This window comes from Mus caroli, unplaced genomic scaffold, assembly GCF_978045245.1.
Source record: "Mus caroli unplaced genomic scaffold, Mus_caroli_1 scaffold_15, whole genome shotgun sequence".
Classification (NCBI taxonomy): Eukaryota; Metazoa; Chordata; class Mammalia; order Rodentia; family Muridae; genus Mus; species Mus caroli.
In genome coordinates, this window is record NW_028227270.1 from 46,859,268 (window position 1) to 46,881,401 (window position 22,134).

Here is a 22,134-nt window from a genome sequence, read left to right on the forward strand (position 1 = left end):
CTGAAGACAGAGAAGACTTTTATTCCATATGTATTTACCATGAGTGTCATACTCTAAGTGCCTTAAATGCCTCACTTATTCCTTCAGAACTTCCAAAGGCTTTGTAGGATTTTTTTTTTATTCTCATTTTGGAAATTTCCAACCTAATCTATCTATCTATCTATCTATCTATCTATCTATCTATCTATCTATCTCCTTCTTTATTAAAACTCTTTCTTTCTTTCGATCATTCTAACATTTTATATTTGTTAATATCATAAGATACAATAAGTTTAACAAATAAATTCACAAGCTACTATGAGAACATTTATTCAGGGATGGGGAACAAGCTATGTTTATCCCCTCTTTCTAAGTTCTCAATGGCACCACATCTCAAAATTATCATAGTTCAACGAAAGATGTCAGTGAATACATTGGGTTTACATACACAAAATTGACAAGGTGTTTCTTATGAGACTGTGAATATTCTAAAGTCAGTCACATTAAAAATGCCTTCCGGGCTGGAGCAATGGCTCAGTGGTTAAGAGCATGTACTGCTCTTCCAGAGGACCTGAGTTCAATTCCCAGTGAGCACATGGTGGCTTGCAACCATCTATAATGGAATCCAACGCCCTCTTCTGGTGTGTCTGAAGACAGCTACAGTGTATATTCATGGACATTAAAAAAAAAAATCTTAAAAAAAAAATGCCTTATTAGCACTTAGTAACTTATCCTTGTCTGCTGGGATCTGTGAGTATCACAGTCTTTGTTTCCTTTGTTCGTATGCCACTTTTGGAGGCATGTGGCTGGGAAAACTTTTTGGTTCTTTTGAGGAGCCATTAAATCTGTAAGGTAGAAGTTACTAGAATCAGAACAAAACAAAACATTAAGATGCAAAACGGATACCTTGTAAGTCTGATATTTCTTCTTTGTGTAATAGGGATACTATTGACTCGGTGGGACCATCAAGAATAATGGTGGCTAGCATTTCATCTTGTGCCATGTGGTTATATTACCTAACGACCTGGGAAAATTAAATGGCCTATGTTTTATGATATCATTATCAAAAAAAGACACCAAGTCCCATGATTGCTTACATTTTATGAGGATTCCCTAGGTGAAATTTAGAACAACCGAAGAGGTAGTGGGTTTCTGTTGTATGTGAACTGGGCCCCTGAGTAAAGTAAACCTATTGCCCATCAGGGAATTCTGGGTTCTTGCATAGCCCCCTTAAGACTTTTTTTAGGGCAGGAAGGAAGATGCTGATACTATGAAAAAGAGATAAGATGGGAAGAGATGGGAAGATGGGAAGGCAGAGATGAGAGAAGAGACAGAAGCTGATTTCACATAGCACAGCAAAATCTTTGTGCTAACTCTGAGCCTAACCCTAAACCTGTAACCCTAACCACTCTAACCCTAAACTAAACAATCTTTATCTTAATCCTAACTCTCTAATCCCCTAACTCTAACCCTGCATCCTGTAAGGGAGTTTTCTTAATTATTCCTTTTGAAGTGAGAAATCCTTGCTATATCTTGGTCTTGAGAGTTTAAGATCCACCTTTAATCCAGGCTACAGGTTCTTTCCGAAACCTACATACATAAAGAACATTAAACAGGGAAGTTCTTTCAAATTGTTTACTTTTCCCCTATATATTTTTAGCAAGGTGCTTTGTTTGTTCATTCATTCGTTTTGTTTTGTTTTTAAACTTGCTTTAGTAAGTACGTATTTCTTCAGAATTCTGGTAAGTACTCATGATCCGCAGAGATATCAAGCAATGTGAACTCAACAAGTCCTTGATTTTTCTTGTTTCCTTTGGCAATGAACGTGCTCAGCCATTATTGGGCTAGGAGGACCACTGTCTGTAAGACATTCTATTAATCCCCTTTCTACATACACAGAGAAATTCGTCCTATGAGATGAGGTACATTTATCTGTACTAATAAAACTGTGGTTTGTCTCCACCTTGACAGTGAGGAAGATGTGCTGGCTAACAACAGTGTTACAACACACCTACACTGTTTGTCATCTCTTTCCTGGTTTTCTCCCAAGGTTGTTTCATACGTTTTTGGTGAAAAGGACCTGTAGTTTCCCTGAACCCAGCATCAAGCCACAAAACAAAACTCTTGTATCCTAAAATCCTCTTTAATGTTAATATCCTGGGCATCCTTACACTGGTGAGCCAGATTGATAACTCCATTCTCAGTTAAGTACAAGTCTATCCACCTTGATTTCAGGAAGAAGGGGAAGTGCTATGAGGAAAGCTAAAGCAAGCCAGGAAGTAAGTCATGGTGAGTGCAGGACCACTGCCACAAAGGGAAGTAGCAGGTGGCTGAACAGCCTGAGCTGAAATGCTGTGTCTTCTCCCACAGCTTGGAGGATAGGCACAAATGCTACTGGAGTGCAAGTTAGACCAGAGATCTGGAAAAGGCCTGACCCAAGACTGGAAGCTCTATTTAACCATGAGGTGGGGTAAGACTCACTGGCCAATCAAGGACCCCAGGCGGACCGGCCAGTCAGACAATGAGGAGGGTTCTTCCGGGTGGCTTGCTGCACGTTTGTTCTGGCGTGCAGGCATGAATAGTCCTTTCTGTCCGGCTTTGAGTACTGCTGTTGGGTGTTGTGGGGGACCTTAAGCAAGCTCCGTACTTGAGACATGGTGAGTGCTAGATCACTGCCCACAAAGGGGAGGAGCAGGCGGATGAACAGCCTGAGCTGCAATGGTGGATCCTCCTCCAGGGCTGCATGGAACGACAGATAAACGAGACTCTAGGAGGACAGTCACAAAGGCTACCTGAATGCAAACCACTCCCGACATCTGTAAAAGGACTGGCCCCGGACAGGAAGCACACTTTAAACTAGAGGAGGGGTAAGACTCCCGGGCCAATCAAGGATTCCGGGCGGAACTGCCAGTCAGATATTGAGGCGGGGTCTTCCGGATGCCTTGCTGGAAGTTTGTTTTTGCTCTGCAGCGTTGAACTGTTTTCTGCGTCCTGCTTTGAGCGCAGCTTTTGGGTGCTGTGAGGGGACCTCAAGTAAGCTCCGTTTTTGAAACATGGTAAGCGCATGGTTACTGTCTATAATGGGTAGGGGTAGGTGGCTGAGCAGTGGGAGCTGACTTGGTGGGTTCTCTCTGGGGCTGGATGGGAAGCCTCAGCCAGATGTAAGGAGATGTGGCCAACTGTGCGGTCCTTTGTGATGCTCCTCACTTGCTAAAACAGGAGGTGAACTCTGAAGAACATCAGTATCAGGGCTGAATCTGCTCAAAACATTAGGATTAGGGGCTTGCTTGTAGAAATATCACGGGCCGGATGCCATACTTGGAGAGCCCGAGTTTCTCTTGAATCTTCTATAAGTTTTGCCCCTAGCATTTACCTATTAAGTATAAGATCCATTTGTAGTTAATTTTGTGGAGCTATTAAAAGGTATCTCATGTGTTGGGTAGTACTCCCATATTAAACTGAGATGTAGAAGAGTAGAATTGATGCTGTAAAGGGTTTACCAAGCTTAGGAAATAGTGACAGTAAGTAGCATTTAGCTGATGGAGGACTGTGTCAAAAACACCCCACAGGTTAGTATGCTAAGCAGGTCGGTTAGAGACTAGGATGCTAGGATTCACATGTGTGCTCACCAGGTTTGTCTACACAGCTGGCTCCAAACTATAACAAAGGAGAGACAACTGTGATGTACAACCACCCACAAAAGGCACTTGCTCAAAGCAAAAAGCAGGTCTGTAATAAGCAGCTCAATCCATCATTACAGAGTCACAACCAACATTAAGGTCTGGTGTGCCTAAAGCTCCCATTTTCTAATTGAGAAAAGCATAGTTCTGCTACTAAGCTGGTTGACGTCCATTTGAGAAGGGAAAACACCTATGTGCTTGCAGACAGGAGCTGAAAATCACTGTCCTCTGAGAGGCTCTACCAGCAACTGAGACAGATGCAGATTCTTACAGCCAACCAATGGACTCCAGTCAGGGACCCCTATGGAAGAGTTAGGGGAAGGATTGAAGGAGCTGTAGGGTATACCAGTCCCTTAAAAAGACCAATAGTAACATGTAACCTAGACCCCTGTGAGGTCACAGAGACCAAGCCATCAACCAAAGAGAATACATGGGCTGGTCCATGGTCCCAGGAACATATGTAGCAGAGGACTGCATTGTCTGTACCGAATAGGAGACTCTACACCTAATCTTGTAGACTTGATGCCCCCGGGCAGAAGAATGAGGAAGGTGAGGAGTGGATGAGAGGAGTGGAGATGGGGTGATGGAGCATGGTCTCAATGGCAAAGGGAAGGTGGAGGAGGGTAAAGAACCTTGGGAGGGGGAACCAGATCATGGGCAACAGTTAGAATGTAAATAAATAAACAATTAGAGAGAGAGAGAGAGAGAGAGAGAGAGAGAGAGAGAGAGAAGAAAGAAACACTGTTGTATGGAGGGCTAGCCTTTTCAAGGAAGTCTTCTTTTCATGAGGCCCTCATGTATGGAGACTAACATAGCTCCCTCTCAAATCCGGGAACATACTTGGCAGAGCCAATAATGGACTGGAGCCTAGGCCTTGGGAGCTTTTTCTGTGGCTACAATGTATTGAGAATTAAATAGAGCTCCATTTCTAAAGCCAGGAAAGTCCTTCCGACAGCTGGTATGGCCTGGGGCCAAAGCCTTCATGACAATATTTATCCTCAGAACCCAACTTTTTTTTTTTCCATTTTCTTTTTTTTTTTTTTCTGTTTTTTTGAGAGAAGGTTTCTCTGTGTTGCCCTGGCTCTTCTTGTACTCACTCTGTAGACCAGGATGGCCTTCAACTCAGAAATCTGCCTGTCTCTGTCTCCCGAGTGATGGGATTAAAGCTTGCGCCGCCACTGCGCTGGAGTAATGTTCTTTAGATAAGGAGTAACCTCCTTGTGCACCTTCTTAGAGGAAGGTGAGGTCTTCTTACAAGTCTCCCATTGATTTCCATCTTCCCTGTGTAAGTAGAGTACAAGCTGCTATTCTTAAGAGCTTTACTTAGCACAAGACATGGCTTCTGCAAGACCTCTCCACCATAACTTTTATTCATTCTTTTTTCTTTTTTAAAGATTTATTATATATATAAATATAATATATAATATGTATATGATTGCTCTCTTCAGACACACCAGAAGAGGGCATCAGATCCCATTACAGATGGTTGTGAGCCACCATGTGGTTGCTGGGAATTGAATGCAGGACTCCTGGAAGAGCACTCGGCACTCTTAACTGCTAAGCCATCTCTCCAGCCCACTTTTATACATTCTACCTTCTACTTTTTGGCTTTTTCACCCTCTGGGCTCTTGGACTTTGGGCCTTGTCGCTGAAGAATCACCCTTTGTATTAGGGCATTGGTGTAATTAAGAAATAGTTTCTGGGCCCATTGTTCGTGTAAACTTTATATGCCTCAGTATAGGGGAACGACAGGGCCAAGAAGTGGGAGTGGGTGGGTAGGGGAGTGGGGGGAGGGTATGGGGGACTTTTGGGATAGCATTGTAAATTTAAATGTGGAAAATACCTAATTAAAAAAAAAAAAAAGAAATAGTTTCTGGAATATATTTGCTGTAAAAATCTCCCATCTACCTCATTGGCTAGACTTTCCTATCCCTATTTAAACTGTCCAAAGTATAACATGAAGACTGATCCTAAAAGAACATAGACAGAGCTGAATTTTTGCTATCATTATAGAGATTTTTTTTTAAGTAATGTTTAATTGTGTGTAGAGTGATTTCTCCTGGAAAGGCATGTGAAGTGTAAGACAACTGTATCTTCAGCCTTTTAGAAAGATGTTTCCAAGAAAAGCTTTGTTGACTCAGGTCACCTTGCTGCCAGTCTGTAGGTCCCCAGAGAAATGACTTTGCTTGCCTCTTGATTAAACTTCCTAAATTCTTTAGTTAAAAGTCTGTACCCCAACAGAGTTTTAAAATTACCCATTGGAGTCATGGAGTGAACTGTTCATTGCAGCAACAGGAAAAGGACGTGCATGTGGAGCACGGCTTCTGCCTTCAGCCAGAGCATACGGAACAGGTTCCTGTGTACACTGCACAATGAAATAAGATAGGCAGTAGCTGCATCACAGATTAAAGTTTAAGGGAGTCAGCTGCAGGGGGCACCATTATGAAGAAAGACCTGATACAAGCAGGGTGAGTGATTGTGAAATTTCCCAGCCTGTATTAATTCATGTATGTGAAAAAAAACAGACCAGATTGCAGGGGTGTACAATTTGGGTACTTTAGCTTGAGCCAGTGAATATTGAATTATTGATTAGGAGACTGCCTTGTGGAGATATGTGGAATGCTCACTGATATAGTTAAGTCAACTCAGAAATTTGAGACATAAAGGATTGGCTGTGCTGTGTTTGTCAGCAGTAACATTGCACAAAGGGACAAGGTCACACACTGTCTTATTAATGCCATTCTCTCTACCAGGTATGTCTGCTCTTTTGTAAAGGTAGTATATGTATCTGTTTTCTTCAATATATTTATTTATCTTTTTAAGAGGTCAGTTGTTGGTATTACCTTTTGAATTTCATTTTCTGTATGTATCACTGCTCTAATCTCTTGTTCGTTTCTATTCTCCAAAGTTTCCTCATCATTAAAAATTTCATTCCTTTTGTTCAGAGGCTTTCATATTTGTTTTTGTTTAGAGCAATGTCTTCTGTAGCTGAGACCTTGGTCATTATATGTAGTTAAGACTTGCTTTGAAAACCTAATCCTGGCTCTGCTGCACCGTGCCTTCAAGGCAGTCATACACCTCCTTTCGGGCTGGGCCCTATTGCTTAGTGTGAAAAAAAATGAGTGTCCTCTAACCTCCATGGCTTTTTTGTGGGAATTACAGATAAAGAGGGACCCGTGTAATAATTGAGTTCATCGACCACCTTTGAAGCTGGTGTAGTCACAGCACAGAAAGGCTATGGAGGGCAGAAAGCGGGAGCTTTCCTTTTTTGACAGTAGTTGGCTTTAGCGATGAGTATTCACTCAGGTAATCAATTTTAGATGATCAGTAAAAGTCCAAACTGGCCATTTTGGGAAGTTCACAGACCAGGGCAATCAAGAATCTGCATGTGAAACTGAATTTATTTCTAGAAACCAAATTTCTGTTGTTACACTAGTTCAACCAACACAGAAGATCTGTATAAACAGGTGTCGCTGTGCATTCCAGGATTATTATATTTTTGTCCAAAAGTCCACAACCTGAAAGAAAATGTATGAATAATACTTGGTGTGTTCTAATACATATGTCTATTCCATGAACAATATTGTACCATAAAGCCTGTTCAACATTTAAAATAATTTTTGAGATCATAATTAATCATTTGAACCTTCTCATTTTTTCCTACTGCCAAGTCTCAAACCCTGGGATAAATGACTGAGGTGCCTATCTAACAGATCAAAGCCGATGTGGCTGTCAATTCTCCCTGACATTCTAGTTCCTTCCTGTTACAAGGTGTGCCTGGTAGAACTGCCCACTAGGCCAGGGGTTGATCTGTCTCTCAACTTCCCTTCCTTTTGTAATTCAACCATTTGGGTAACTGGTCTTTTTTTATTTATCATTTACTCCCCTGACTAACTGGTTATTTCTTCAAGACTAATAGGTTATTTCTCTGCCTTTGAAATAAGACAGTTGAACCCAGATCAGATTAAATGTAGGTTTATAGGGGAAGTCTCTTTGGGAGGTGTGGCTTGAGGGGGAAAGAAAGACATTAGGTTGTGTGCACAGAGAGGAAAGGGAAGGAAAAGGGCAAGAGGAGACCACAATGTCTGGATTATATAGGAATGAGTTATGGGAGAAGGCAGCCCAGCTTCTGGGCTGGAAAATTCAGGGTAGAGGACAGGTTTTGCCAGGTAGGGACTGAGAAAACCTGGAGGCCAGGTCTACTTTGAAATGTAAAATACACACCTCAGTGCCTTGTCTAGAACATTGACCTCTTGATCTGGTTCACCCCACTACCCTGTACCCTCTGCTATCTACTTATTAGCTTCGGTCATCCCCACTCTGAAATTTCCCAGATGTCCCTATGTCTTGCTATGTTCTCCCTTTTATCTATAATAAAATTTCTACTACACCATAACTAGGAGAAGCCATTTCTTTTCCTTTTCATTTCTTTTTTTTTCACTCACCTTCCATTGACCACGTCTTGCTTTCAAATTAATACCACGTTTTGCTTTAATTGGTGATACTGTTAGATTTGACGGAAGTGTAGCTACAGGACTTCCCAACTATGAGGTAGAGATGGCTCCACTGGATATTGACTATGGAATGCAATGTGAATACAAAGGACCTTGTGTCTTAGAAGAGTAACAGGAAGTTCTCTGTGTGACTGGAAAGTTCTACTAAATCAAATTTCCCAGAGTAGTGCTCAGTCTGTTCCTAGGGTGGAAGGGCAGAACTGGGAAGGCCTCAGCTGTCTGAGTCATTTGATTTCTGATCCTCTAATACAGGAGCTGCCTCTGTCTGAGGCCCAGCTTGGTTGTCTATGTTAATGAGGGACTCTGGGCAGGCCTAGCAGTCAGGAGCAGCAGTGGGAGGTAGCTTGTAGGTTCTTTCCAGGATTGTCCTGATGTAGGTGTAGAGAGCAGTGGGGGAGACCACAAACATGTCATGAAGTGTATGGGGGCCACTGTTCCAGACCAGGAGGGGCATGACTGCTGAGTCTTATCTGCTTGGACTGAGATAGCCTGTGGTTCAATTGATCCATGTGGTGACTTGGGCAGAGGCCCTTGGCCTCTTACCCTACCTGAGTGTGGGTTCCCTGGAGGAGTGGGTGAATGGGGGGATGGGATGAGATGTGACAGGAAGACACTGAACCCTGGCAGTGGGAAGCCCTGGTGCTTATGATATCACTTTCCAGTGTGCACACACAAGCATTGCATTCGGTGTGCAGTAGGAAGACAGATTTGAAAACTGAAGTCTGGTTTCTAGACATTTTTAATTCATTTCTTATCCAGTTTTATGTGACAATTTTTATAAATAGTTTTGGAAGTGGTATAAAGGAGGTGATGGGGATTGTCCTTTGGTTACACTTGATCAGAATCTTTGTACCCTTCCAGTAACACTGTGCACCTTGATTGGCATGATTCAGGGAAATTCAATTTCAGGGTACAAAACGAGTTTCTGAGATGCAGACGTTTCCTAGGTGTGCATGGTGTTGGGTAGGTGGATAGGTGTTGTACTTGAGGTAAAATTGCACACATTTAGTGTATGTATCTGATGCATTTGGGCATATTACCTACATCCATACAACATCATTACCTACCACAAACAGCAAGGAAACCATGTTCTCTATGCATTCTTATTCTATTAGGTTTATGTGGTCTGCAGTATACAGAATTCTCATAAAATGACAGAATTGCTATGAATCCCAGAAATCTCCCCAGCATATTTTCCAGGCACTTGGAATTAATTTAAAGAAGAATCAGAATTCTTCTGCTTGTTTCAGTTAGATTCGTGGTGGCCTAAATTATAAAATAACCTAAGTTCTCAATAGTAGGTGACAAGCTGGGTGCCTCAGGAGGACACTGAGCTGAAAGAACAAAGACAATAGCACTAGTTAAAGGATTGTATACTTATAAAGGATTATACTCTCACAGTCAGTGCTGTATCCATTACACAACAGCATGTCATTGACAGCTTAGGCACTGTCAATCTGCCCAATTCTTTCTCCCGTGATTTTAATCTTTAATGCACTCTCATTTGGCAGATGAGCATGAGAGTTTCAGCCATCTTGTCTACAATACTGGTAGCAATAAAAAATGAAAGGCTGAAAGAACACAAAATGTTGCTGGAAAAATCACCTTCAAAGGTTGTTATAACATTTTTTAGTTTGTATGTGATTGTTTTTTTGTTTGTTTGTTTGTTTTGTTTTTGTAGCAAGAGTTGTTTCAGAGATGATAAGCAAATGTGTTTAATATATCTTTAATAAGATATATTAAAATGCAGAAAGTTGCCTTATTTGGATCATGTCAGAGCTTTCTGCTAATGAATCATATTGCATGAAAAAGCAAAAATGGCATTAAGAAACACACTGACTTATTTTGTTTATATTTAAAGAATGACAGTAAATTATAGTTGAATAAAAATGTAGTAGTAAAAATTGTCTCATCTTTGTTTCTTTTTATGATCAAGAAAGCCCAACTGAGATGGTGACACTTTGATTCTTGCTTTGGAGACCATGTTTAGACATTTAGCATTTTTACATATCAGTTTGTATATGTGTGATATAATATAAAATTAATGTAGAAATACTATATGACATTACATATGTAGTTCAATTGTTTTATACTTGTTTAAATATTGGTGTTCCTTAAAGAGAAACAAGGCTACTCTTTTGGAATTAAATGAGCAGGAAACTCTGTAATTCCGCAATGCAAAGTCGTGAGAACTAATACAAGATAAGAAACTGACCTGGGCTTGTTTCCTGCATGATCAGATTTCACAATGATGAGAGCAAAACTTCTGATTTAACAGATGTAGACAGGGTCCGAGAATGAGCTTGCCATAACCTCCCGTGTGATGCGCACCTTCTGAAGAGACACAGTGAGAACTGTACCTGTCAAAGTCATTCCTTCCCGGTCTTCCCTCTTTTGCTTCTCTATGTTCCTTATTGCTTCCCTCCTTTGCATTTACAATTAGGAAAAGTTGAATCAGTGTTTTTAAATTGGAATACATTCTCTCATACAATGTATACTGACCACTGTTTTTCCTCCCTATAATCCTCATAAGTCTATCCTACGTTCCCTCTTCCCCAGATCCACTCTCCCTGCTCCATTTTCTCTTCAGAAAAGAACAAACCTCCAAGAGTAGAGAGCCTAATAAGACCAAACAAGATGCAAAACAAAAGGCAATAGACCTCATACTGAGTCTGGACAAGGCAATTCAATAGGAAGAAGAGAGTTTCAAGAGCAGTTGAGGGAGTCAGAGCTACATCTTTTCTCACTGTTAGGATTCCCACACAAGCACCAAGCTAACAGCCATAACATACCAGCAGAGGACTTGGTAGAGACCCAGGCAAACCCCATGTTTGCCATTTTGGTCTGTGTGAAATTTTTGGCCATCCAGGTTGTGTAAGACTTGAGTTTCCTCTCCTGGTCTGGGCTTCACATTAAAGCAACCATTGATTCCTGACTCTAAAGAGATGGATGCTACCATGCCCCTGCACATCTTGCAGGTAGGATAGATTTTACATGAAGGGTTTTTTAGGTTGGTTGATGTCCAGGATTCTCTTCCTATAGCCTGTAGACTGTCTTTTCATCTGAAAGAGACTAGAACACTGGAGTGCAGTCTCCAAGCCTGCAAACATGTCTGTATTTTGTGAACTATGTGGAACTTGTCCTCAGCAATGGCTCTGTTGTCTGTTTTCAGAGAGTAACCTTGTGTCCTAGCATCAATCTGCATTGTTTAGGGATCCCCATGGGACCTTCTTTTCTTTTCTTTTTTTTTTTTTTTTTTTTTTGAGACAGGGTTTCTCTGTATAGCTCTGGCTGTCCTGGAACTCACTTTGTAGACCAGGCTGGCCTCAATGTCAGAAATCTGCCTGCCTCTACCTCCCGAGTGCAGGGATTAAAGGCGTGCACCACCATGCCCAGCTCCCATGGGACCTTCTTGGCCAACAATTCAAGTGAATATAGCCCACTCCTACTGAAGCCCTGTCTGACCACAAAAGATGCCCAGTTCAGATTCTGTATTCCCCATTACTATTAGTCCTTACTAAGGTCACCCTCATAGATTCCAGGAAGTTACCAGTACACTAAGTTTCTATACTAATACCCAAGTGCCCCATAATTCTAGTCATTTCTCACTGCATTGGACTTCCTCTCTTCAAAGTCAGTCCACCCACAGAATCTATTCTAATTCCCTTTCCAGGAAGATCCATTCTTCTCTTCCGTAGCCTTCCTCTTTACCTAGTCTCTCTGGGTAGGTAGCTTGATTATCATTTCCCTAATAATTTATATCTGTTTTTAAATCAATGCATACCATATTTGCTTTTCTGAGTCTTGTTTCCTCACTTAGGAACTTTTTTCTAGTTGAATATATTTTCTTGTAGATTTCATGGTGTTCTTTATTTGTCTGTGTTGTCCAATCTTTGTGAATCTCTGCATCTGTTTCAGTCAGATGCTGGGTAGACTCCTGTCTGCATGTATACAAGTATTCCACCCTATAGGTGCAACAACAATATGAACTAATCAGTACCCCAGAGCTCGTGTCTCTAGCTGCATGTGTAGTCGGCCATCATTAGGAAGAGGGTCCCCTTGATCTAGCAAACTTTATATGTCCCAGTACAGGGGAAACCAGGGCCAAGAAGTGGGAGTGATTGGGTAGGGGAGCAGAGTGGGAGGAGGGTATAGGAGAATTTTGGGATAGCATTTGAAATGTAAATGAAGAAAATATCCAAAAAAAAAAAAAAAAGAGGAAGAGTAAAATGAATGAAAATATAAATAAATAAATAAATAAATAAATAAATAAATAAAAAGTATTCCAAGTAATATCAGGGATTGATGCTTGTCCATGGGATTAGTCTCAAGTTGGGTAAGGTATAGGTTTGCCCTTCCCTTAGTGTCTGTTCCATTTTTGGGCCTGCATTTCTTTTTTTTCTTTTTCTTTTCTTTTCTTTTCTTTCCTTTTCTTTTCTTTTCTTTTCTTTTCTTTTCTTTTCTTTTCTTTTCTTCCTTTCCTTCTTTCTTAAGATTTATTTATTAATTTATTGTTACTACGCTGTAGCTGTTTTGAGACACCCAAAAGAGAGCATCAGATCTCAGTATCGCTGGTTGTGAGCCACCATGTCGTTGCTGGGATTTGAACTCAGGACCTTCAGAAGAACAGTCAGTGCTCTTAACTGCTGAGCCATCTCCAGCCCCTGTGCCTGCATTTCTTGTTACAGGACAAATTTTGGGCAGAAAGTTTTATGGTTCAGGTGGTGTCCTTAAATCTCCACTGGCTGTCAATCCTGGCTGCAGGAAGTGGCCGATTCACGTTCCACATCCCACTGCTATGAGTCTCAGTCATGTTACCCCCATACACTCCTGGGTGCCTTTTACATCTATGGTCTTCTTCACATGCTAAAGATTCCTCTGCTTGCCCCCTCCCCACACCCACACCCACACTCACATGCTCCCCCATCCCTGCCAGCTGCAGATTTCCTGGATCTATGGCCCTCTCTCCTGTCTCTTACCACACCTGTTCCTATACATTCCCCTTTCCCATTTCCAGTCCTGCTTTCTAACAATTTCCTTCTCTACATCTCTCTCCTATGACTGTTTCATTCTGCCTTCTGAGTGAGATTCAACCATGCTCACTTCAGTTCTCTTCTTTGGGTCTGTTGAATATAGCATGGATAACCTGTACTTTATGGTTAATATTTACTTGTGAGTGAATACATACATGCATGTCTGTTTGGGTTGGATTACTTTTCTAGTTCTGTTCATGTGCTTGCAAGTTTCATTATGTCCTTGTTGTTAATAGCTGAATATTATTCCTTTGTTAAAATGAACTACAGTTTCTGTAACCACTGTTCTGTTGAGGGACATCTGGGTTGTTTCCAGTTTCCAGCTATTATGAACAGAACTGCTACGGACATAGCAGAGCACATGCCATTGTCCGTATGTGTCTAAGAAGGTGCCCTAGGGGTAACATTCCCAACTGAAAGATGAGAAATTCCAGGTTATGAACACTTCCTCTATGTTTTCAGTTCAGCACTATTCTAACCATCTTTTGGCAGAGTCAGAGCCCTGGTAAAGATTCTGTGAGGGTTCATTGTATTGAATTTATGATGATGAAGATTTCTTTGCATTTTGCGGAAAAGAGATGTTGAGATATGTAAGACATTGAGAAATCTGTCATGCAGAGATGCACACTGGGAGAGGGAGTATCCTAACTGATGAGAAGTTACAGGAATTGGACCGTCTAAGCCCTTAGAAAGTGAAGTCCAATGTGTCTCAAACAAAGGGATATGATTCGGTGTTTACCCTGCTGTGTTTCTTGCCTTGGTCCAATCTCCCCTACCTATGTGCAGATGCCTATCTATTGGAATGGGAAGGGGTATTCTGTGCCATTGTATGCTGGAAAGATATATCTTGTGTTCTGATTTTAAAAGAAGTGGCAATCAAGACATTTCCCTGAGTGTCAAAACAGGCTTTGAACATTTCAACAGTGTAGGAGCTTCTACAGACTATTAGAATCATTGAAGTTACACTGAATGCATTTTCATCACAGGGGGAATATGAGCCTCTAGTGCCTAAGGTCAGAATGGAGTTTATTGAAACAAAATGTTCCTAGATTAGTTGATGTCTTTGAATACTTGTCTGTCCTTCTTGGCTTACTTTGGGGGAGCCTTTCCAGATTTTTTATTAGGAGATAGGGTTTGTGTGTCTGTAGACTCAACAAATTTCTTTCTTTTTTATTTCTTCAATAAGTTATATATTTATCATCTTGGGAAGTCAGGGTTCCCACTCCACGTCACCCCCTTTGTAGAGTCCCTATCCCTGATCCCCTCTGTTTCTCCTTTGAGTGGCTGTGGGCCCTCCTGTTGGTCCCCCAATCATGGCTCATTAAGTGTCTGTCCTGATAGGTCCATCCTCTCTCATTGAAGCCAGACAGGACAGTGTCATTAATGGGAACAGATTCTAAAGATAGTCAAGAGCTTTAGGGACAGCCTCTACTCCAGTTGTTGGGCGACCCACATGAAGTCTGAGCTACATATCTGCTACATATGTGCCAGGATCCTTAGTCTAGTCTTTAGTTGGTGGCTCAGCTTCTGAGTGTCCCCAGAAGCTACTCATCCTAGGCATGTGTAGTGAGTCCAGATTAATTGAGTCTGTTACTCTTCCTGGGGAGTTCCTACCCCATTAAGGGTTTTCAGTCCTTCCTTGCACACTTTCATAAGAGTCGCCAAGGTTTGTTTAATATTTGGCTATGAATTCTGTTCTTTGTGGCTACTGTGTCATGTTTGAAACTGGTCATTCAGCTTTCTTCTCATGCTCTCATACAATCACCATTTGAACTCTGTCCCAAAATCACCTAGGATACTGTACAAGCATTTGCTGATCAATACTAAGCCATTTTGCAAGCTTTTACAAGCTTGGTACGTTTTTTATTTTTAATTTTATTTTATTTTTATTTTCCTTTTGTTACTGTGTTTCAAGAAAAAAGTTTCTCTGTGTAGCCTTTCCTCTTCTGAAGGGGATTAGATATGGGCCAACATGCTTGCATGATTTTGTTTTTATATTATTAGCTTATGTGCTTGGAATGTAAGTTTTTGTACATGCAAGTGTATGCTGTTGTGCAGATCTTCATCCACATCTTGAAGTTTGAAGTTTGGCCAAGAATATACAGAGTAGATTCTCTTTCTCAGGATGGCATGTGTTCATGACATCAATACTACCCAAGGCTTCAGTCATTGGATTGCAGGTGTGTGACATTTTTCCTACCTGTTGAATTTTTCCAGAGAGTATGAGGGTTTTGCCAGTGTGCATGTATATGACTATCATGTGTGCCTCATCTTTACTGTTGTCAGATGACAGCCTCAGAACACTTAAACTTGAAGTAATGAGCAGTTGTGGGTCCTCATGTAAATACTGGCCATTGACCCCCTTTTTGTGGAAGACCAGAAAGAGCTTTCCACTGCTGAGCTATTTCCCTGCTCTATGTTGCTCATTTATGATCCACATTTATATTACTGGTATTTTCATCCGTCCATTTGTAATTGTTTAAACATACATTCTCTTTTATAAAATTTGTTTCCGTTTAAACTGGTTTCTGCTAAATGACTACAGAGCTGTATAATGTAGTGAATGTATAATTCTTTGTAGGAACTTCAGTAAAGACCTCTGAATTCTTTCTATGTTTTTTGTTTGCTTGATTCCATTTTGCAGGGGAATCAATGTCTTAATATGTACCTTTGTTGTCGAGGAACTCATTGCATAGCTTAGGCTGGCATCAAACTCAATGACTTACACCTGCCTGTACCTCTGGGATTAAAGACATGCCTATCATTTTTGTACTTTGTGATTGGTCATACAATGTCTCTGATGTGTGTTTAATAATGTTGATCTGTTTGCCTCTCTCCTTCCCCCTCTCTATCAATTGTAATTTGTCTTGCAATGCTATATCCTATTCAAAGCATTCAGAAGTGACACAGGTGAACCTCATAGTTCAGTTTCCTTCTAAAATAACTTGCTGATTAGATTCTAACTTCTCTGTCAGGAAATAGTGGAGGAAGCACCAGAATTATAAGTATATTGTCAAGGAAGCATATATTTATTTTACAGTGATGTCAGGATTATGCTTTGTGTTGTACACTATGGGATATTTTAGGATGCAGTGACTTATGATGATGTGCGTGTGAACTTCACTGGGGAAGAGTGGGATTTGCTGGATCCTTCCCAGAAAAGTCTCTATGAAGAGGTGATGCTGGAGACCTACCAGAACATCACTGCTATAGGTAAGACTGAATTTCCTCTTGCTTTTCAAAATAAGGGGACAAATATTTCTTTGTTATCGATCCTGTACTGTTTCAATTGAAAAGGAGGAAGAATGAGCTGAATAAATCAGGTTCATGGAATGTTCACTGTAGCTTTCACAGTACTGTGAAAATTCACAGTACCTTGAATTTTGCCTAATTTTCAATACTATATCATTCATTTTCTGGAACTGTGTTGTAGGCTACAATTGGGAAGACCATCATATTGAAGACCATTGTCAAACTTCTAGAAGACATGAAAGGTAATTTTCATGTGCAAGCTGATATAAATATGCCTCTGAGGACATTTTAGTGTGTCCTGGGAGCTCTAAAGAAAAGTAAGAGTGTAAAATATCAGTCCTTTAAGTGTAGCTATGATTATAGTATTTTCACAGAACCAACCATGTACCTCAATGTCAGTTACCTGGCTTGTGTTTACAGGCATTCCTCTACTAAAAAAAGACGAGGAAACAGAAACCGAACCAATACCTTTATTTGATTTGTAGCTGCATTAGAGCTATGCTGTAGAACTACCAATTATTTAGTCTCATAACTCTTACACATTGCAAAAGGTATACACCTTGAAAAAGGTAGAAAGTATATGTCCAAAACCTTTTTCCTTTAAAGAGTACATGCCCCATACCTCACTTCACATATCTTCTTTTGTTTTGTTTTGTTTTAAAGAACTATTTATGTATAGGAGTACACTGAAACTGTTTTCAGACACATCAGAAGAGGGCATCAGATCCCATTACAGATGGGTTTGAGCAACAGTGTGGTTGCTGGTAGTCGAACTCATGACCTCTGGAAGAGCAGTCAGTGTTCTTAACCACTGAGCCATCTTTCCAGCTCCCATGTAAAACCTTCTAATAAGCAAATAGTCCATGGTAAAGTTGGTGATGCTCATATACCTGTAGTGACATTGCTAAGTTTATTGAGAGGGCAGTGTATGAGAGTAAAGAATGTTGCAATGAAGAAACTTAATCCATATTCCACCTATCTATGAGGAGCCAAGAGTCAAACTGTGAATGCAATGTGGAAACTTTTCATTTGTTAGTCTTCTTTTAATACATATATCATGTGTCACAATGGATAAAAGCCATGTGAACAAAGGAAAATTGAAAGAGGCAATTTCCCTGTTTCTGTCTCAAAACAATGAGGAGATATGTAGTATTATACCTTTGGTAGACTATCTGAATATGATACAAGTTTGCAATTAATTGGTTTTCTGAGGTTACTGGGAATATACTCAAAGTCCCAGTGCAGAAAATATCTAAGATTCTAGGTATTTGGCAAATCTTCTCTTTGTCCTGGCTCACTTTGCAAATGTGGTTTGACTCATACTACATGAAAAATTATGAACGCAGTCAGTGTGATAAGGCTTTGAGTTGTTCCATTGTTCTTCACATATGCGAAATACATCATATAAAAATATTATATACAAAAACGATTTTATAAATGTGAGCCATGTAGTAAATGCTCTTACCATGATGGATTTCTTCAAAAGTGTAAAATAACCCATAATAAGGGGGAACACCATGAACATAAAAAAGTGATAAAACCTTAAGATCTGATTTATCTTTACCATTAGACCAAATTATGAAATTTATAAAACTATTAAAACGTTTGAATATGTGAAGCTTTAACATGGCCCAATTATCGTTACAGGCATGAAAGAATTCATATTGGAGAGAAACCCTATGAACATAACCCATGTGGTAAAGCCTTTGCAAGTGACAATCATCTCCAAGTACATAAAAGAACAAATACTGGAGAGAAACCTTATGAATGTAATCAATGTGGTAAAGCCTTTTCACAACAGAGTAGTCTCCAGTATCATAAAAGAACACATGCTGGACAGAAACCTTATGAATGTAATCAGTGTGGTAAAGCCTTGTCATGTCAAAGAAGTCTCCAATATCATAAAAGAACACATACTGGAGAGAAAACTTGTGAATGTAATCAGTGTGGTAAAGCTTTTGTAAGACCCAGTCAACTCCAAAAACATAAAAGAACCCATACTGGAGAGAAACCCTATGAATGTAATCAGTGTGGTAAAGCATTTGCACATCACAATAATCTCCAATATCATAAAAGAACACATACTGGGGAGAAACCGTATCAATGCAATCAATGTGGTAAAGCCTTTGCAGTTCAGTATAGTCTCCAATATCATAAAAGAAGACATACTGGAGAGAAACCTTATGAATGTAATGAATGTGGTGAAACCTTTGCATTTCAGTATAGTCTTCAGTACCATAAAAGTACACATACTGGAGAGAAACCTTATGAATGTAATCAGTGTGGTAAAGCCTTTCCACATCACAATAATCTCCAAAACCATAAAAGAATACATACTGGAGAGAAACCTTATGAATGTAATCAGTGTGGTAAAGCTTTTGCAAGAACCGGTCAACTCCAAACCCATAAAAGAACACATACTGGAGAGAAACCTCATGAGTGTGATCAATGTGGTAAAGCCTTTGCACTTCAGTATAATCTCCAAAAACATAAAAGAATACATACTGGAGAGAAACCTTATCAATGTAATCAATGTGATAAAGCATTTTCACAACACAGTAGTCTTCAATATCATAAAAGAACACATACTGGAGAGAAGCCCTATGAGTGTGATCAATGTGGTAAAGCCTTTGCATGGCAATATAGTCTCCATATACATAAAAGAATACATACTGGAGAGAAACCTTATGAGTGTAATCAGTGTGGTAAAGCTTTTGCACATCACACTAGTCTCCAATATCATAAAAGAACACATACTGGAGAGAAACCTTATCAGTGTGATCAGTGTGGTAAAGCATTTGCTCATCAAAATAATCTCCATTATCATAAAAGAACACATACTGTAGAAAATCGTTATGAATGCAATCAATGTGGTAAAGCTTTTGCAAGTCACACTCATCTCCAAGTACATGAAAGAACACATATTAGAAAAAAACGTTAGAATGCAATCAATGTTCTAAAGACGTTGGATATAAGACTAATATCCAAAGACATAAAGGAATATATACTGGACAGAAACCTTATGAATATAATCAATGTGGTAAAGGATTTGCAACTCACAGTCATCTACAGCGACATAAAAGAACACAGAGGAGAGAAAGCTGGTTATTGTTTACATATTGACATAAGGAGTCAAGTATGTATCAAATTGAAAATGGATGGATTGTGATTGCTACTCTTGGTTTTCAATATAAGATCTAAAATGGAAAGCATAGGTCCAGGCATGGTGGTACATGCCTTTGAACCCTAGGAGATGAGCATCAAGTAGATCTTGAGTTCAAATCCATCCTGATACAGAACAAGTTTCAAGTGAAGAAAACCTTAGTTCTACGCCTGTGGATACAGAGCCTTGCAGATCTCTGAGTTCCAGGACAGCCAAGCTGAGGCAGTAAAGGAGTTGGAGAACAGAAAACTGGTGATAATGTAATTGAAGAGGCCATGTCCCAGGCCCAGAAAGCAGCAGAACTCAGCAGCTTTGTTCATGTGGCTCTGACTTTAGAGGTAAGAATAGAATGAACTACTGGGAAAATGGAGGCTTGTTAGCTGTCGTTGAGAAATTAAAAGTGATGATGAAGAGACCAGCATCATTGAGATGAAAGCTTCTAGGAAATGATTTCTGAGAGGACAAAGAAACTGTGTTCCAGAGATAGCCAGGATTTTACCTTGCGTAGCAGCTGAACGTGGTCACATGTAAGAATCACCCAGGTGGTAGTGGTTTTGAAGGCATGAAGGTGTTATAAGGAGCAGCTAAGGCTTGGACCCATGAAGGGAGCATAAGTGAGGCTTTCAGTGAAGTCTATTTGCAGTAGAAGAACCCAGCATATTGAAGATGCCAATCCCATGGGATGAGCAGAAAGAACAGCCACAGTAGAGTGGAGTCAACCAGAGCTTAGAGTAATAGAGGGCAGAGATGGAGAAGTGACCTTATCTCTTTGGAGGATAGCAGAAGATCATGTGTGGATCCAAGACATTGGAACAAGAAACTGTAACACTTGAGGTTACCTTGGAGACCCCAAGATCTTTGAGATGCCAGAGCTGTGGGGTACCTGCACAGGAAAACTAGCCAAAGAGAAAGAATTGTGCTGCAGTGAACAAAGCAGAAAGGAGTTGGAGATCTGAAAAATGCTTTAACATCAGACATGGAGATGCAGTTTGGAGATTTCCAACATGGCTTTTGGTTTTGTTTTGGTCCACTATTTCCTCGGGATGACATTTAGGAATGGTGAAGTCTATGTTGTGAAGTTGGAAGTATATGATCTGCTTTTAGATTTTCTTTTTTAGGGGATTACAGTTACATGATTGGATGAATCTCAGAAGAGACTTTGACCTTTGGACTTTTAACATTTTTGAGACTGGTATAGATGATGGGGACTTTTGCAGTTGGACCTCATATATTTTTCAGTATGCATGTTTAAGTATGGTCTTCATACATTCCTATACTCCAACATGGTTATGGGGGCCAGTGAGTGGAATGTGGGAGTTTGAATATGCTTGTCACAGGGAGTGACTCTATTCAGAGGTGTGACCTTGTTGGAGGAAGTGGATATCTCTGGGGGTGGACCTTGACAATTTCTTCCTGGCTGCCTTTGGATCAAAATGCAGAACTCTTAGCTCCTTCCTCTGCATCATGTCTGCCTGCATGCTGCTGTGCTTCCTGCTATGATGAAAATGGATTAAACCTCTGAAACTGTAAGCCAGCCCCAATTAAAGGTTTGCTTTTATGAGAGTTGCCTTGTTCATGATGTCTATTCCTAGCAATGGAAACACTAAGACAGAAACCTTGGGAGTGTATTTAATATGGTGAAGCCTTTGCACAATTCTGTAGGCTTCATCATCATGAAAGAATCTGTACTGGAGCCAGACAGTGGTGGTGCATGCCTTTAATCCCAGCATTTGGGAGGAAGATGCAGGCTGACTTCTGAGTTCTCGGCCAGCCTGGTCTACAAAGCGAGTTCCAGGACAGCCTGGGCTATAGAGAGAAACCCTGTCTTGAAAAAACAAAATCAAAAGTATATGTACTGGAGAGAAACCTTTTGAGAGAAATCTTTTGAATGTACTTACTGTGGTTAAGCTTCTTACTATGGTTAAGAAGGAATCACTTTGACAGATATAGTTCGCATTCTGTGTCTTTCAAATGTGAGCATCACACAGGAGTTCATGACAAGCTCATTCTTGGACCCTGTCTGCATGGGTTAAATCAGAAGTTTTGCTCTCAGTATATGACTCCTAGAAAAATAATTAAAAGTGACCCCTAAACTCTATATTTCTGACTCTCCAGTTACTACTAATCTATCTTTTAAGCAGAGGCCCCATGTCCTTGAGCTCTCTTTGGGAACAGAGGTGATCAGAAAGGTAGTCAAGGGCTCTGAAGTCCCTCAGGCACACTCGAGGTTTCAGGCAACACCAGCCCCACTGAAGCACACACACAAAACCCTGTTGAGGATTAATCTAATGTCTGCTCTCTGACACAGCGTTTGCAACACAGCATGTAGAACTTGCCACATACACCCACAAACCCCATACACATCTAGGAAACTTCTACAGCTCAGAAACTCCTGTTGCACCTGAAATTGGATTTCCCAGAATCATGCGAGGTTCAATGGTGGTAGTGGAAAAGTGAAAATATTCTAATCAAGTATTGCTAAACGATGATCCCCATCACTGCCTTTATACCAC

The 22,134-nt window shown here is 40.4% G+C and overlaps 1 protein-coding gene across 1 annotated transcript in view; it reads left to right on the forward strand.

Annotated features, from left to right (window-relative positions):
* LOC147000889 (uncharacterized) overlaps nt 1-21,184 on the forward strand; it is a 52,094-nt gene extending 30,910 nt beyond the window's left edge. Inside the window, 2 exon segments of the mRNA XM_085830959.1 lie at nt 18,106-19,391; nt 19,394-21,184. Coding sequence (XP_085687085.1) covers nt 18,106-19,391; nt 19,394-19,581 — 1,474 coding nt within the window. The 3' untranslated portion in view covers nt 19,582-21,184.
* The last annotated feature ends 950 nt before the right edge of the window (nt 21,185-22,134 follow it).